We start from the raw sequence: 16,152 nt of genomic DNA, 5'->3' as shown, positions 1-16,152 counted from the left end.
TGTGTTTGGTACTGACTTTCTTGTCCAGATTTCACGATTGTTGGATTTGAGAGGGGATGGTGATGGTTGTGGTGAGTGGTTGACAATACCAACTAAATGGGTGACAATGCCAGATGAGCGACTGATAGCACAAGCTACTCTATAACTAAGGCCACGAATGGAGAAGAGCATTGGATGGCTGTAAAATTGATAACTGATTTACTATCTCCCATTTTTGCATTACCATCAAAGATCTTTTCCACTTCCAAGATATCATCTGGTGCAGGGAGACTCCATTCTCAAATGTAGATAAGTACGAGATGATGTGTTCTGGTAAGAAGCTGACTATTCCAAGGTAATAAAAAATAGGGAATGAAATAACTCTTCAGAAGCCAGCGTTCCATCACTAGCCATCCTTTATTCACAAATGCATAGCCTTTGACAATAGCACTGCCACTCACTGAGTCAGACATTCTGGGTCTCAATCTCCCCGACATTATTCTTTTATGTTAGCCAGGTGTCCCTGATTGGATCATATTAATCGCCCAGTCAGGAAACTCATATTCTTTGAGGTCCAATTAGCTGACTTTGTTACATTCACCACAGGGGATAAAATTCTAAATAAGACCATAAGACCATGAGACATAGGAGTGGAAGTAAGGCCATTCAGCCCATCAGGAGGTTGAGGGGACATCTAATAGAAACTTACAATATAATGTGTTGCTAAGAAAGGGCGGATGCTGGGAAGTTGTTTCCATTAGGCGGGGAGACTGGGACCCGTGGGCACAGCCTTAGAATTAAAGGGGGTAAATTTAAAGCAGAAACGAGGAGACATTTCTTCAGCCAGAGAGTGATGGCCCTGTGGAATTCATTGCCACAGAGCGCAGTGGAGGCCGGGATGTTAAATGTCTTCAAGGCAGAGATTGATAAATTCTTGATCTCACAAGGAATCAAGGGCTATGGGGAGAGTGCAGGGAAGTGGAGTTGAAATGGGGTGTAGGCATAAAGGAACCTGGGTGTGTGTGTGCAGATTGTTGAAGGTGACAGGACAAATGAAGAGAGCAGCAAGTAAAGCTTTATGAATAGCCGTGTTGAGATGAAGAGTGGGGAGGTGATGATGGACTTGTATCAGACACTTGTTAGATCTTGATTGGAGTGTTGTGTATTGTTGTGAATGCAACACAACAGGAAAGACGTGAATGCGTTGGAGAGAGTCCAGAATTAGTTTACAAGAATAGTTCCAGGAATGAGAAACTTCAGTTATGATCATTAGTTGAGACTGTTCTCCTTGGAGAGAAGAAGGCTGAGTAGGACAGATAGAGTAGATGGGGAGAAGCTGGTCCTACTTGATAAAAGAACAAGAACAAGGAAGCATAAAGTGATGTGCCAAAATAGGAAGAGTGAAGTGAGAAATAACTTCTTCAAACAGCAAGTTGTTAGGGTCTGGAATGGTCTACCTGCAAATGTGCTGGAGGCAGCTTCAACTGAGGTATTCATGAGGGCATTGGATGGTTATTGTGATAGAGATAGTGTACGGGGATATGGGGAAAAAACAGGAAACTGGCACTAGGTAATGAAGAGTCAGAGCTGGCACAATGGGCTGAATGGCCGCACTGTAACAATTCTGTGTTTCCGTGAATCTGTTTTGCCTAATTTATCTGTTACACATTCTGTAAATTAGTAAATACTAAATATATAAGTGGAATTTTGTGGCAGATGATCAACAATGTGTCACTGTTTTCTTGTATTGCACTGACAGGCTATCCAATTAGGATGTATATCAACAGTTGGATACTTGCATTTGACATTAACATTGATCGCAGCCAACAACTAACCAAACACTTCAAACCTGCCTTTTTCAATTCATAGGCAGAATTAAGCCAAATACGTGCTCAAAACAGAAGTCCCATAACATAATATTAATGGAGTCTCAAGATAGAGAAGGGGTAGAATGGTCATATTCTTGTACTGAACCGACTATTTCTTGATTTGTTTTAGTTTATACTTGGTTAGTATAGACAAAACTATAAAAAAGGAATCATTTTCAGGCCCCATGAGGATTCTGCTTTTTTCCCTATTCCCCATCCACACCCTTTCCTGTCCCAGCCCTCTCACCAAGTGGTGCCCATCTTACCATTCTAACCAAACCTGAAGTGTTGCACCTCAGAAGCAAAGTTGCTAGAAGAGCTCAGCAAGCCTGGCAGCATTTGTGGAAAAGAAAACAGAGTTTCAGGTCTGGCGAGCGTTCCTCAAATGTGTTGCAGCTCTGGTTGCCCAGTCTCTAAAAAGCCCCATCCTTATTATTCTAGCTCTTCTCCATCACTTGCTATACTTTTAGATTTAAACCCTGTTCTACTGCTATCTAGCATTAAGCCCCTGTGTTTCTCCTCAGGGCTCTGGGAGGACAGAGCAATGATTGATTCCTGAAAAAAGAGATCTTGTTACCTTATCCTTTTGTTTTCTGTTCTGAACATCATAAGCTGTGTTCAGTTCTGGCCCCTTTATTGATATTCCAGAAGTATTGGATTTAAGGAGGTTTGGGTGGCATTAGGGCACGGGGAAGGTGAAATTGACCTGGAGGCCCAACCAAGTGGGTAAGAAGTAGCAGTACCTTTCAATGATCGCTCTTCTCCACTGGGCAGTTAAAGCATGCAAATCCAAGAGACAGGTGCATTGTGAATAGCAAAGAGATCCTACACTTTTGGGGAGGTTCAGCTTGATACAGAATGAGCTGGAGAAAAGCCATGCAAGTTGTTGGTGGAAATGGGACGTGGAACTAAGGTGAGGGAAGAAACAGAGCTGCAGCAATAGGAATTGTCCTCACAGGGGCAGCACAGCCAACATTGGAACACTAAAAGATGAGGCAAAACTAAGAAGCAGGTGTAGAATGTGAAGCCTCATTTGAGTGAAGAAGAAACCGAGAAAAGATTTGTCAGAGTGGATAAAATGTCAAAGTGAAGGGGGCCTTTAGAAATTTTAACTAGTTATAAAACATGCAAGATCCTTTATTTCAGTGACCTAATACTTAATGTAGCGAATGGTAATTGTACTAAGGGACATGTAAGATTCTTAGGGGACTTGAGGGGATAAATATGGTTCGTTTCCCCTTGTTGGAGAGTCTAGGACCAGAAGGTGTAACCTTAGAGTTGGAAGTTTCACATTTAAGACAGAAATGTGGAGGAATTTCATCTCTCAGATGGTAGTGAACCTGTTTAATTTTTTTTTAAACCCCAGATGGCTGTAGAAGCCGTGCCATTAAGGTTGTGATAGACAGATTTTTAATCAGTAAGGGAATCAAGGGTTATGGGATAAGGCAGGAAAGTGGAGTTGAGGATTATCAGATCAGTCTTGATCACATCTGGTGGAGAAGACTCAGTAGGCTGAATGGCCTACCTCTGCTCCAAAGTCTTGTGGCCTTGTATTTTCATACTATTAATAATCAAAACCATCCACTAGTACAATATTGCCACTGTGTAACATTTGCATATATCCAAATATTGACAGAAGTGAAACAGAGATAACACTTCAAGTCTAATAGGACTCTTCTTTAGAATCTTACTGAAAGCTCATGTAAATATTATCCGAAATTAGTCGCTTATCTACGTTAGATGAGACTATTTGATGGGATACTGTAAAGATATTCTTGCTGAGTGTGTTCGCTTAGCCTTTATACCTTTACTCTGTATCCAACCTGTCATGCATTTTACTTGGGAGAGCTTCATCTGGCAACTCAACTCTGAATCTAGTTGATGCTGCTGTTGATGTGATAATGCTGGAAGAGGTAGTGTCAATGTATATTTGTCCTAGCCCTGTTTAATCTGAATTGTACCTGATTTGAGAGAGATTAATGCTCAAAGTGGATGAGATGAAGCAGAAAGAATTTTATCCCCCCAAGCCCTGATTTTGCTTACCTGGCTGCACATGATATTTACAGAAAGAGTGAGAAATGTCGTGTTGTGTCCTACAGCAGCTTTCCTGAAGCTGGCAGGAAGAGCAGCCCACATTCCCTGCGCTTGTGCTTAAATGATGTGAATGAGATCTATTTACAGGATCTGCAGTTACTGTGGACAGATTATAATCTCTGTATCTTCCTCTCATCCGTTCACTGTCTGCAACAAAAATTCAAACAAAGCTCGGTCCTGTCTGAGTGTAAAAACAGAGCCTTTTTCACTGGCGGGGATTGGCCCTGCAGTCTTTTGCAGTTCTTATCCCTGATGCACACCATTGATGTTGTTCTGTCTGGACAAGCAACAATCAAAAGGGAAAGAATGAGTTGTGAAACAGACTCTTGTCTCATGCTGAGTAAAACATATTTCTTTGTATATACAGCACACTCCCGATATCCAGGTTATGGGTGACAATTCAACCTGGGTCCATACAGCTTGCAAATGTCTCATTTCACCTTTCTGTGACTTGAGCACACTATTTGAGTTGTGAGTTCAGGACCAGAGCCAGATTGCTGCAACAATAGCTTGCATTTTTATAATCCATTTAATCTGGTAAATGACTTAACATAGCTCATAGGAGTTAGATAACATTTGATACCAAGCCATATAAGGAAAAAATACCATGACATTTGTTTTAAAGATGGTTTGATTGGAAAGATAGTTCTTGCAAATGTTAAAAGAGAAGAAAAGGTAGAGGCTTAGTGGGGATTTACAATCATACAATATTGTTATAACACAGGCAATATTACTGTACTGTAACTCTTCCAGTGTTACTACATTGCAGATCTACAATGTTACTATACAGCATTCAATATTGGAACCATGCAGAGGTAGTGTATGAAAGCCATACAGTAATTTTATATTTTAATAATGCAATGGTGCTATATTATAGCTATGTTGTTATATTACAACTATATAGTATATTACTACAATCAAATATTATTTTGTTGTAGCTATACTTTGCTACTTTACTACCAAACAAGTTAATAGCTTTCACACATACATTAAAATGCATGTAGTATTACTACACAAAGATAATGTCTCACAATATGTATCCAGTGCAGATAGGGTAAATGGATAGGATTCATTACTGGATCTTGCTGTACAAGTTGTGTGTATTTCAGTACCAGCTCCTTTACAAGTACTGTATGCACTGCATAAGGCATAATGTTTTACCATTACGAACAGAAAGTAAGAAAGTTTATAGTTCCAGGGAGAAGCAAAGAGAATGACTGAAAGATTTTACTCTGGCATTTATAAAGATGGAGCAGGGAGAATGGGTTTTGATGTAAATATGTAAAAATGAAGAATAGGAAAAGATGCGGGGAAAAGGATCAGCGAGTGTAACTCCAGTTAGAGGGTTAGTGTTGGTAAGTCTGCAATGGGAAAATGCTCTTCTTCTGTAATTTGAGTAATAGACAAAGAGATTGCTGTTAAATATCTCCTAACAGCCAGTCACTGTCAGAAATTTTACCAGTTGTGGTGTGGCAGGCTGGACTGAGCTACGTGGAGATGTGAAGTATATGCTGTACCAGTCATTCTAATTGTTCAGTGTCCTGTCTCACAAAAGGGCAAATTGGAGGAAGTCTGAACAGGATGAGGAATAGGGTGAACTGGCTGTTTAAATCTAATATTTGAAAATCATGATAAATAACTAGAACACTTTCTTCCTTCCCCACAGCTCACTGGAAACAGTTTATGGTCTAGATAGCAACAGTCATCTGTTCACCATGTTTGTCAGTGGTGCCCTCTATCTGCAGGTAAGAGTGTTGTATTCCTCACGTAAAGAGAAATATTCTCCCGGCTTGTGTCACACAGGACAATTATTCCTGTCAGATACATGCAACTTATATATGTATCTTAACATCAGCTCCTGTGTCTACAATTCACTGATGGTGAAAGGGAGGAATTGACTCCTGTTTGGTGCTTTAAGTTCATTGTGCATCTCACTTTCAGCTTGTGTATTGTAACAGTACATATAAGGTAAACAGTGAGGATTTCAGATCTTGTTTTTGCCTTAGAAATTTAAATTCATAACTGATGTGTGGAAGTCCCAGTGTAATGTGTGATGTGTATGCATTACTTTATCCCAGGAATAGGAATACCATTGTTATTCCATGGCAAACAATCAAGGTGGATGTAAGAACACACATCTCAGATCCCTTCCGAAAATTATGTTGTGTCTAACTGCAGAATGGTATCAACTGCAGACAGCTTTCAGGCACAAAGCTGACAAAATAAACATCCTTAAAGGATAATAAAATGTGAGGCTGGATGAACACAGCAGGCCAAGCAGCATCTCAGGAGCACAAAAGCTGACGTTTCGGGCCTAGACCCTTCATCAGAGAGGGGGATGGGGGGAGGGAACTGGAATAAATAGGGAGAGAGGGGGAGGCGGACCGAAGATGGAGAGTAAAGAAGATAGGTGGAGAGAGTGTAGGTGGTGAGGTAGGGAGGGGATAGGTCAGTCCAGGGAAGACGGACAGGTCAAGGAGGTGGGATGAGGTTAGTAGGTAGCGGGGGGTGCGGCTTGGGGTGGGAGGAAGGGATGGGTGAGAGGAAGAACCGGTTAGGGAGGCAGAGACAGGTTGGACTGGTTTTGGGATGCAGTGGGTGGGGGGTAAGAGCTGGGCTGGTTGTGTGGTGCAGTGGGGGGAGGGGATGAACTGGGCTGGTTTAGGGATGCAGTAGGGGAAGGGGAGATTTTGAAACTGGTGAAGTCCACATTGATACCATATGGCTGCAGGGTTCCCAGGCGGAATATGAGTTGCTGTTCCTGCAACCTTCGGGTGGCATCATTGTGGCAGTGCAGGAGGCCCATGATGGACATGTCATCAAGAGAATGGGAGGGGGAGTGGAAATGGTTTGCGACTGGGAGGTGCAGTTGTTTGTTGCGAACTGAGCGAAGGTGTTCTGCAAAGCGGTCCCCAAGCCTCCGCTTGGTTTCCCCAATGTAGAGGAAGCCGCACCGGGTACAGTGGATGCAGTATACCACATTGGCAGATGTGCAGGTGAACCTCTGCTTGATGTGGAATGTCATCTTGGGGCCTGGGATGGGGGTGAGGGAGGAGGTGTGGGGACAAGTGTAGCATTTCCTGCGGTTGCAGGGGAAGGTGCCGGGTGTGGTGGGGTTGGAGGGCAGTGTGGAACGAACAAGGGAGTCACGGAGAGAGTGGTCTCTCCGGAAAGCAGACAGGGGAGGGGATGGAAAAATGTCTTGGGTGGTGAGGTCGGATTGTAAATGGCGGAAGTGTCGGAGGATAATGCGTTGTATCCGGAGGTTGGTAGGGTGGTGTGTGAGAACGAGGGGGATCCTCTTGGGGCGGTTGTGGCGGGGGCGGGGTGTGAGGGATGTGTCGCGGGAAATGCGGGAGACGCGGTCAAGGGCGTTCTCGATCACCGTTGGGGGAAAGTTGCAGTCCTTAAAGAACTTGGACATCTGGGATGTGCGGAAGTGGAATGTCTTATCGTGGGAGCAGATGCGGCGGAGGCGGAGGAATTGGGAATAGGAGATGGAATTTTTGCAGGAGGGTGGGTGGGAGGAGGTGTATTCTAGGTAGCTGTGGGAGTCGGTGGGCTTGAAATGGACATCAGTTACAAGCTGGTTGCCTGAGATGGAGACTGAGAGGTCCAGGAAGGTGAGGGATGTGCTGGAGATGGCCCAGGTGAACTGAAGGTTGGGGTGGAAGGTGTTGGTGAAGTGGATGAACTGTTCGAGCTCCTCTGGGGAGCAAGAGGCGGCGCCGATACAGTCATCAATGTACCGGAGGAAGAGGTGGGGTTTGGGGCCTGTGTAGGTGCGGAAGAGGGACTGTTCCACGTAACCTACAAAGAGGCAGGCATAGCTGGGGCCCATGCGGGTGCCCATGGCCACCCCCTTAGTCTGTAGGAAGTGGGAGGAGTCAAAAGAGAAATTGTTGAGTGTGAGGACGAGTTCAGCTAGGCGGATGAGAGTGTCGGTGGAGGGGGACTGGTCGGGCCTGCGGGACAGGAAGAAGCGGAGGGCCTTGAGGCCATCTCCATGCGGAATGCAGGTGTACAGGGACTGGACGTCCATGGTGAATATGAGGTGTTGGGGGCCAGGGAATTGGAAGTCCTGGAGGAGGTGGAGGGCGTGGGTGGTGTCACGGACGTAGGTGGGGAGTTCCTGGACCAAAGGGGAGAAAATGGAGTCCAGATAGGTGGAGATGAGTTCGGTGGGGCAGGAGCAGGCTGAGACGATGGGTCGACCAGGGCAGGCAGGTTTGTGGATTTTGGGAAGGAGATAGAAACGGGCCGTGCGGGGTTGGGGAACAATGAGGTTGGAGGCTGTGGGTGGGAGGTCCCCTGAGATGATGAGGTCGTGAATGGTGTTGGAGATGATGGTTTGGTGCTCGGGTGTGGGGTCATGATCGAGGAGGCGGTAGGAGGTGGTGTCGGAGAGTTGGCGTCTGGCCTCGGCGATGTAGAGGTCAGTGCGCCATACTACCACTGCGCCACCCTTGTCTGCGGGTTTGATGGTGAGGTTGGGGTTGGAGCGGAGGGAGCGGAGGGCTGCCCGTTCTGCGGGGGAGAGGTTGGAGTGGGTGAGAGGGGTGGAGAGGTTGAGGCGGTTGATGTCTCGACGGCAGTTGGAGATGAAGAGGTCGAGGGAGGGTAGGAGGCCTGGGGGTGGTGTCCAGGAGGAGGACTTGTGTTGGAAGCGGGTGAAGGGGTCAGTGGAAGGAGGGTTGGGTTCCCGGTTGAAGAAGCAGGCATGGAGGCGAAGACGGCGGAAAAACTGCTCTATGTCCGACCGTGACTGGTATTCGTTGATGTGTGGTTGTAGGGGGACAAAGGTGCGCCCCTTGCTAAGGACTGACCGTTCGTCCTCAGTCAGTGGGAGGTCTGGGGGGATGGTGAAGATGCGGCAGGGCTCAGTGTGGCTGTCTCCTCTGGGGTTGCAGGCTGTGGAGGTTGTGGGCGGAGCGATGAGGTCGTCGGCCGTGGGCGGGGTTCCTTAAAGGAACTGCAAGTGGATGCAAAAGAAAAATAAATAGTCCTATTTGACTGAAGAAGCAGGAGTGTCTAACCACCTTCCCTCCTAATCTCTAGATCACCAGTTTACACCCTCCCAATCTCCGTGTCCACAATCTTGACCTCCCCAGTCTCCACCTCCCCATCTCCACCTCCCTAATCTCCCCGTCCCTAATCCCACTTCTCCAAATCTCCACTTTCCCCATCTCTGTATCCCTAGTTTCCACCGAAACTCCCTTTTTCCAATAAAAAACAAAAGAACTGTGGATGCTGTAAATCAGGAACAAAAACAAAGTTGCTGGAAAAGCTCAGCAGATCTGGCAGCAAGTGTGGAGGAGAAAACAGAGTTAACGTTACGGCTCTGGTGACCCTCCCCCAGAACAGTTCTGAAGAAGGGTCGCCAGACCCGATACGTTAACTCTCTTTTCACCCTTTTTCTAATACCCTAATTTCCATCCCTCCTAATTTCACTCCTCCTGTTGTCTTCTGCCTCTCTCAAGAACCTTTCCCTGACCTCCCACCTCAGCTCTCTTCCCAGAACTTGTCCTCTCTCCAAAATTCTCCCCACTCTGATCTTACCCTGCTCCAGACTCTGACCCATCCTGACTCCCCCTTCACTCCAATCTAATCGTCATTCCAATTTCCTCTTCATTCCAATCTCATCCTCACTCCAATCACCTCCTTATTTCAATCACATCCTAACTCTAATCTCCTCCCTGTTTCAACCTGATCCTCTCCTTGATCTTCACTGCGATATCAAATCAAGTAATAGATGATTACATATTCACCTCCAACATTCACCTGTCTTTCAATCTCAACCTGTCTTGTCTTTCGCTCTTTTTTTGCTGGTGAAAATAGTTCTTCTCATTCCTCCTCTATTGTTCTGTTAATATCCCAAAAACCTGATGCTCTTCCTCCAAACTGGCTTCTTGCAGATGAAATCAGGCCCGAATGCACGGTCCAACTCTAACTTCCCTGAACAACAGAAATGTGCATCGGCTCATATGTCTGAATTTTCCAGTAAACAGACTCTATAAAACCTATTCACTGCTTTCTGATTTAATCCAAAGCTGCTCCTATACATAGAACATAGAACATAGAACCGTACAGCACAGAACAGGCCCTTCAGCCCACGATGTTGTGCCGACCATTGATCCTCATGTATGCACCCTGAAATTTCTGTGACCATATGCATGTCCAGCAGTCTCTTAAATGTCCCCAATGACCTTGCTTCCACAACTGCTGCTGGCAACGCATTCCATGCTCTCACAACTCTCTGTGTAAAGAACCCGCCTCTGACATCCCCTCTATACTTTCCTCCAACCAGCTTAAAACTATGACCCCTCGTGTTAGCCTTTTCTGGTTGGGAAATAGTCTCTGGCTATCAACTCTACCTATGCCTCTCATTATCTTGTATACCTCAATTAGGTCCCCTCTCCTCCTCCTTTTCTCCAATGAAAAGAGTCCGAGCTCAGTCAACCTCTCTTCATAAGATAAGCCCTCCAGTCCAGGCAGCATCCTGGTAAACCTCCTCTGAACCCTCTCCAAAGCATCCACATCTTTCCTATAATAGGGCGCCCAGAGCTGGACGCAGTATTCCAAGTGCGGTCTAACCAAAGTTTTATAGAGCTGCAACAAGATTTCACGACTCTTAAACTCAATCCCCCTGTTAATGAAAGCCAAAACACCATATGCTTTCTTAACAACCCTGTCCACTTGGGTGGCCATTTTAAGGGATCTATGTATCTGCACACCAAGATCCCTCTGTTCCTCCATACTGCCAAGAATCTTATCCTTAATCCTGTACTCAGCTTTCAAATTTGACCTTCCAAAATGCATCACCTCGCATTTATCCAGGTTGAACTCCATCTGCCACCTCTCAGCCCATCTCTGCATCCTGTCAATGTCCCGCTACAGCCTACAACAGCCCTCTATACTGTCAACAACACCTCTAACCTTTGTGTCGTCTGCAAACTTGCTGACCCATCATTCAATCCCCTCATCCAAGTCATTAATAAAAATTACGAACAGTAGAGGCCCAAGGACAGAGCCCTGTAGAACACCACTCACCACTGACTTCCAGGCAGAATATTTTCCTTCTACTACCACTCGCTGTCTTCTGTTGGCCAGCCAATTCTGTATCCAGGCAGCTAAGTTCCCCTGTATCCCATTCCTCCTGACCTTTTGAATGAGCCTACCATGGGGAACCTTATCAAATGCCTTGCTGAAGTCCATATACACCACATCCACAACTCGACCCTCATCAACTTTTCTAGTCACATCCTCAAAGAACTCGATAAGGTTTGTGAGGCATGACCTGCCCCTCACAAAGCCATGTTGACTGTGTTTAATCAAGCCATGCTCTTCCAGATGGTCATAAATCCTATCCCTCAGAATCCTTTCTAACACCTTGCAGACGACAGACGTGAGACTTACTGGTCTGTAATTGCCAGGGATTTCGTTATTTCCTTTCTTGAAGAGAGGAATTACATTTGCCTCTCTCCAGTCCTCAGGTACGACTCCAGTGGAGAGCAAGGATGCAAAGATCTTCGCAAGTGGCAAAGCAATTGCATTTCTCGTTTCCCAAAGCAGCCGAGGACAAATCTGGTCCGGGCCTGTGTTGACAAAATTTTCAGCACATCAGCTTCCTCTATCTCTATCCATTCCAGCATGCACACCTGCTCTTCAAAGACATTTAAACTTGACTGTACTCTGCATGCTTAATTATGCATATATTCACTGAAAAAATCCAAATCCACACACATTCATATACAGAGATAGACAAAAATGTAAATACATTCCTATATACACATTGCACATGTACAGAAGAACATATGTATTCACACAAGCACCATACATGTAAAGGTGTAACAAACACAAAAAGAAAGCAAAGGTCTCTGGAGGAGATGCATGGCATTAAAGGCAGCTACTCAGACAGAAGCTGAGAAGTGTTATTCCACAGGAATTTGTGCTGGGACCATTGCTGTTCACCATTTTTATAAATAACTTTGACTTGGGAATGTGACATAGATCAATTGTTTTACACAAGGTACGATTAGTGAGCATGTTTAAATCAGAGGACTTTGGTAAGTTATTCAAAGACGTTAAAAACTGCAATATAGGTCCATAACTGACAGTTGGATATAGATAGGGTGGTGATGTTATATATTGGTGCGAGGAATAAGGAGGCCACTTATATTTCCGACAGACTAAGATGTGTCGAGGGGCAAAAGTAACAAGAGTATGGATTTGATTTTGATTTTATTGTCACGTGTACCAAAATACAATGAAAAGCTTTGTTTATGAGCAGTACAGGCAGATCACAGCTAGCAAAGGATATACAGATCAAAAAGACTTTTGAGACAATAAAATGTGAGGCTGGATGAACACAGCAGGCCAAGCAGCATCTCAGGAGCACAAAAGCTGACGTTTCGGGCCTAGACCCTTCATCAGAGAGGGGGATGGGGAGAGGGAACTGGAATAAATGGGGAGAGAGGGGGAGGCGGACCGAAGATGGAGAGTAAAGAAGATAGGTGGAGAGAGTGTAGGTGGGGAGGTAGGGAGGGGATAGGTCAGTCCAGGGAAGACGGACAGGTCAAGGAGGTGGGATGAGGTTAGTAGGTAGCTGGGGGTGCGGCTTGGGGTGGGAGGAAGGGATGGGTGAGAGGAAGAACCGGTTAGGGAGGCAGAGACAGGTTGGACTGGTTTTGGGATGCAGTGGGTGGGGGGGAAGAGCTGGGCTGGTTGTGTGGTGCAGTGGGGGGAGGGGACGAACTGGGCTGGTTTAGGGATGCAGTAGGGGAAGGGGAGATTTTGAAACTGGTGAAGTCCACATTGATACCATGTGGCTGCAGGGTTCCCAGGCGGAATATGAGTTGCTGTTCCTGCAACCTTCGGGTGGCATCATTGTGGCAGTGCAGGAGGCCCATGATGGACATGTCATCTAGAGAATGGGAGGGGGAGTGGAAATGGTTTGCGACTGGGAGGTGCAGTTGTTTGTTGCAAACTGAGCGGAGGTGTTCTGCAAAGCGGTCCCCAAGCCTCCGCTTGGTTTCCCCAATGTAGAGGAAGCCGCACCGGGTACAGTGGATGCAGTATACCACATTGGCAGATGTGCAGGTGAACCTCTGCTTAATGTGGAATGTCATCTTGGGGCCTGGGATGGGGGTGAGGGAGGAGGTGTGGGGACAGGTGTAGCATTTCCTGCGGTTGCAGGGGAAGGTGCCGGGTATGGTGGGGTTGGAGGGCAGTGTGGAGCGAACAAGGGAGTCAGCTACCTACTAACCTCATCCCACCTCCTTGACCTGTCCGTCTTCCCTGGACTGACCTATCCCCTCCCTACCTCCCCACCTACACTCTCTCCACCTATCTTCTTTACTCTCCATCTTCGGTCCGCCTCCCCCTCTCTCCCTATTTATTCCAGTTCCCTCTCCCCATCCCCCTCTCTGATGAAGGGTCTAGGCCCAAAACGTCAGCTTTTGTGCTCCTGAGATGCTGCTTGGCCTGCTGTGTTCATCCAGCCTCACATTTTATTATCTTGGAATTCTCCAGCATCTGCAGTTCCCATTATCTCTGATACTATTTTAACCTCACTGCGAAGCCTCTTCCAGGGATGCCTAACCTGAAGAAGTTACCCTCCTCCCTCCGGACCAACCTCAGGGAATCTCTCTCCCATTGCAACTCTCTTGTAATCTCTTCGGCCTTGAAACTGCTCGACCATGTCCTGAAGCAAACCAGGTACCACAGCCACATCACCTTCCTCAGCACCTGCCTACGGAACCAGATCATCCCCAAGGGACTACAGTCCACATTTCAGCCTTCCCAATTTGGCCCCAACCGTGACCACCTCTACACCCAGAATATTCAGACCCTTCAGAAGCGTTTCACCCTGCGAGTCCTGAAACAGACACTTGCAGCCATGCGCCGGCACCTCCACACACTGCAATCCAGCCTGCCCCAGCTCAGAGCCTCCCTCTCCCAGACCTGCAAAGGACCTCTGCTGTTTTTCATCCTCCGCAGGATCCACAGACTGAACACCCAGTTCCACTCAGCTTTACTGGACACCAAAAATCGTAAGTACAACCAACTCACTGGCCCCTGCCACCCACAAGAGGATTTCTGCGCCTCCCAAATCCCGACTCTGTCCCTGCCCCTCCCCCACCATGCACCCGCCGCCATTGACCATGAGGACACGGCCGGAGAGCCCACCGACGACATCACATCCGCCTCCGCCGGCCACAGAACTTCCGGAACCGCTGCTGCAGTCACCACCTCCACGTCCAGGTACAACACCCCACACACCACCCTCACCGCAGCTGCTGCTGCCCACCCCCATCCTCAAACCGCCGACGGAACCCTGCCCACGGTCGACGCCGACGGAACCCCGCCCACGGCCGACGGAACCCCGCCCACGGCCGACGCCAGCGAAACCCCGCCCATGGCCGACGCCGGCGGAACCCCGCCCACGACCGACGACCTCATCGCTCCGCCCACAACCTCCACAGCCAGCAACCCAGGAGAAGACAGCCACACTGAGCCCTGCCGCATCTTCACCATCCCCCCAGACTTCCCACTAACTGAGGACGAACGGTCAGTCCTTAGCAAGGGGCTCACCTTTGTCCCCCTACAACCACACATCAACGAATACCAGTCACGGTTGGACATAGAGCAGTTTTTCCGCCGTCTTCGCCTCCATGCCTACTTCTTCAACCGGGAACCCAACTCTCCTTCCAATGACCCCTTCACCCGCTTCCAACACAAGTCCTCCTCCTGGACACCACCCCCAGGCCTCCTACCCTCCCTCGACCTCTTCATTTCCAACTGCCGTCGAGACATTAACCGCCTCAACCTCTCCACCCCTCTCACCCACTCCAACCTCTCCCCCGCAGAACGGGCAGCCCTCCGCTCCCTCCGCTCCAACCCCAACCTCACCATCAAACCCGCAGACAAGGGTGGCGCAGTGGTAGTATGGCGCACTGACCTCTACATCGCCGAGGCCAGACGCCAACTCTCCGACACCACCTCCTACCGCCTCCTCGATCATGACCCCACACCTGAGCACCAAACCATCATCTCCAACACCATTCACGACCTCATCACCACAGGGGACCTCCCACCCACAGCCTCCAACCTCATTGTTCCCCAACCCCGCACGGCCCGTTTCTATCTCCTTCCCAAAATCCACAAACCTGCCTGCCCTGGTCGACCCATCGTCTCAGCCTGCTCCTGCCCCACCGAACTCATCTCCACCTATCTGGACTCCATTTTCTCCCCTTTGGTCCAGGAACTCCATACCTACGTCCGTGACACCACCCATGCCCTCCACCTCCTCCAGGACTTCCAATTCCCTGGCCCCCAACACCTCATATTCACCATGGACGTCCAGTCCCTGTACACCTGCATTCCGCATGGAGATGGCCTCAAGGCCCTCCGCTTCTTCCTGTCCCGCAGGCCCGACCAGTCCCCCTCCACCGACACTCTCATCCACCCAGCTGAACTCGTCCTCACACTCAACAACTTCTCTTTTGACTCCTCCCACTTCCTACAGACTAAGGGGGTGGCCATGGGCACCCGCATGGGCCCCAGCTATGCCTGCCTCTTTGTAGGTTACGTGGAACAGTCCCTCTTCTGCACCTACACAGGCCCCAAACCCCAAACCCCACCTCTTCCTCCAGTACATTGATGACTGTATCGGCGCCGCCTCTTGCTCCCCAGAGGAGCTCGAACAGTTCATCCACTTCACCAACACCTTCCACCCCAACCTTCAGTTCACCTGGGCCATCTCTAGCACATCCCTCACCTTCCTGGACCTCTCAGTCTCCATCTCAGGCAACCAGCTTGTAACTGATGTCCATTTCAAGCCCACCGACTCCCACAGCTACCTAGAATACACCTCCTCCCACCCACCCTCCTGCAAAAATTCCATCCCCTATTCCCAATTCCTCCGCCTCCGCCGCATCTGCTCCCACGATAAGACATTCCACTCCCGCACATCCCAGATGTCCACGTTCTTTAAGGACCGCAACTTTCCCACCACAGTGATCGAGAACGCCCTTGACCACGTCTCCCGCATTTCCCGCAACACATCCCTCACACCCCGCCCCCGCCACAACCGCCCCAAGAGGATCCCCCTCGTTCTCACACACCACCCTACCAACCTCCGGATACAACGCATTATCCTCCGACACTTTCGCCATTTACAATCCGACCCCACCACCCAAGACATTTTTCC

The 16,152-nt window shown here is 48.2% G+C and overlaps 1 protein-coding gene across 1 annotated transcript in view; it reads left to right on the top strand.

Annotated features, from left to right (window-relative positions):
- The window catches only part of LOC125457865 (erythroferrone-like), a 99,944-nt gene that overhangs the window by 52,569 nt on the left and 31,223 nt on the right, over nt 1-16,152 (top strand). The window contains exon 7 of the mRNA XM_048542574.2: nt 5,608-5,686. Coding sequence (XP_048398531.1) covers nt 5,608-5,686 — 79 coding nt within the window. The remainder of the gene's footprint in view (nt 1-5,607; nt 5,687-16,152) is intronic.

Source organism: Stegostoma tigrinum, chromosome 14 (assembly GCF_030684315.1).
Source record: "Stegostoma tigrinum isolate sSteTig4 chromosome 14, sSteTig4.hap1, whole genome shotgun sequence".
In the NCBI taxonomy this organism is placed as follows: Eukaryota; Metazoa; Chordata; class Chondrichthyes; order Orectolobiformes; family Stegostomatidae; genus Stegostoma; species Stegostoma tigrinum.
Note: the sequence above shows the minus strand (reverse complement) of the source record. Positions and strands in the feature narration are given on the sequence as shown.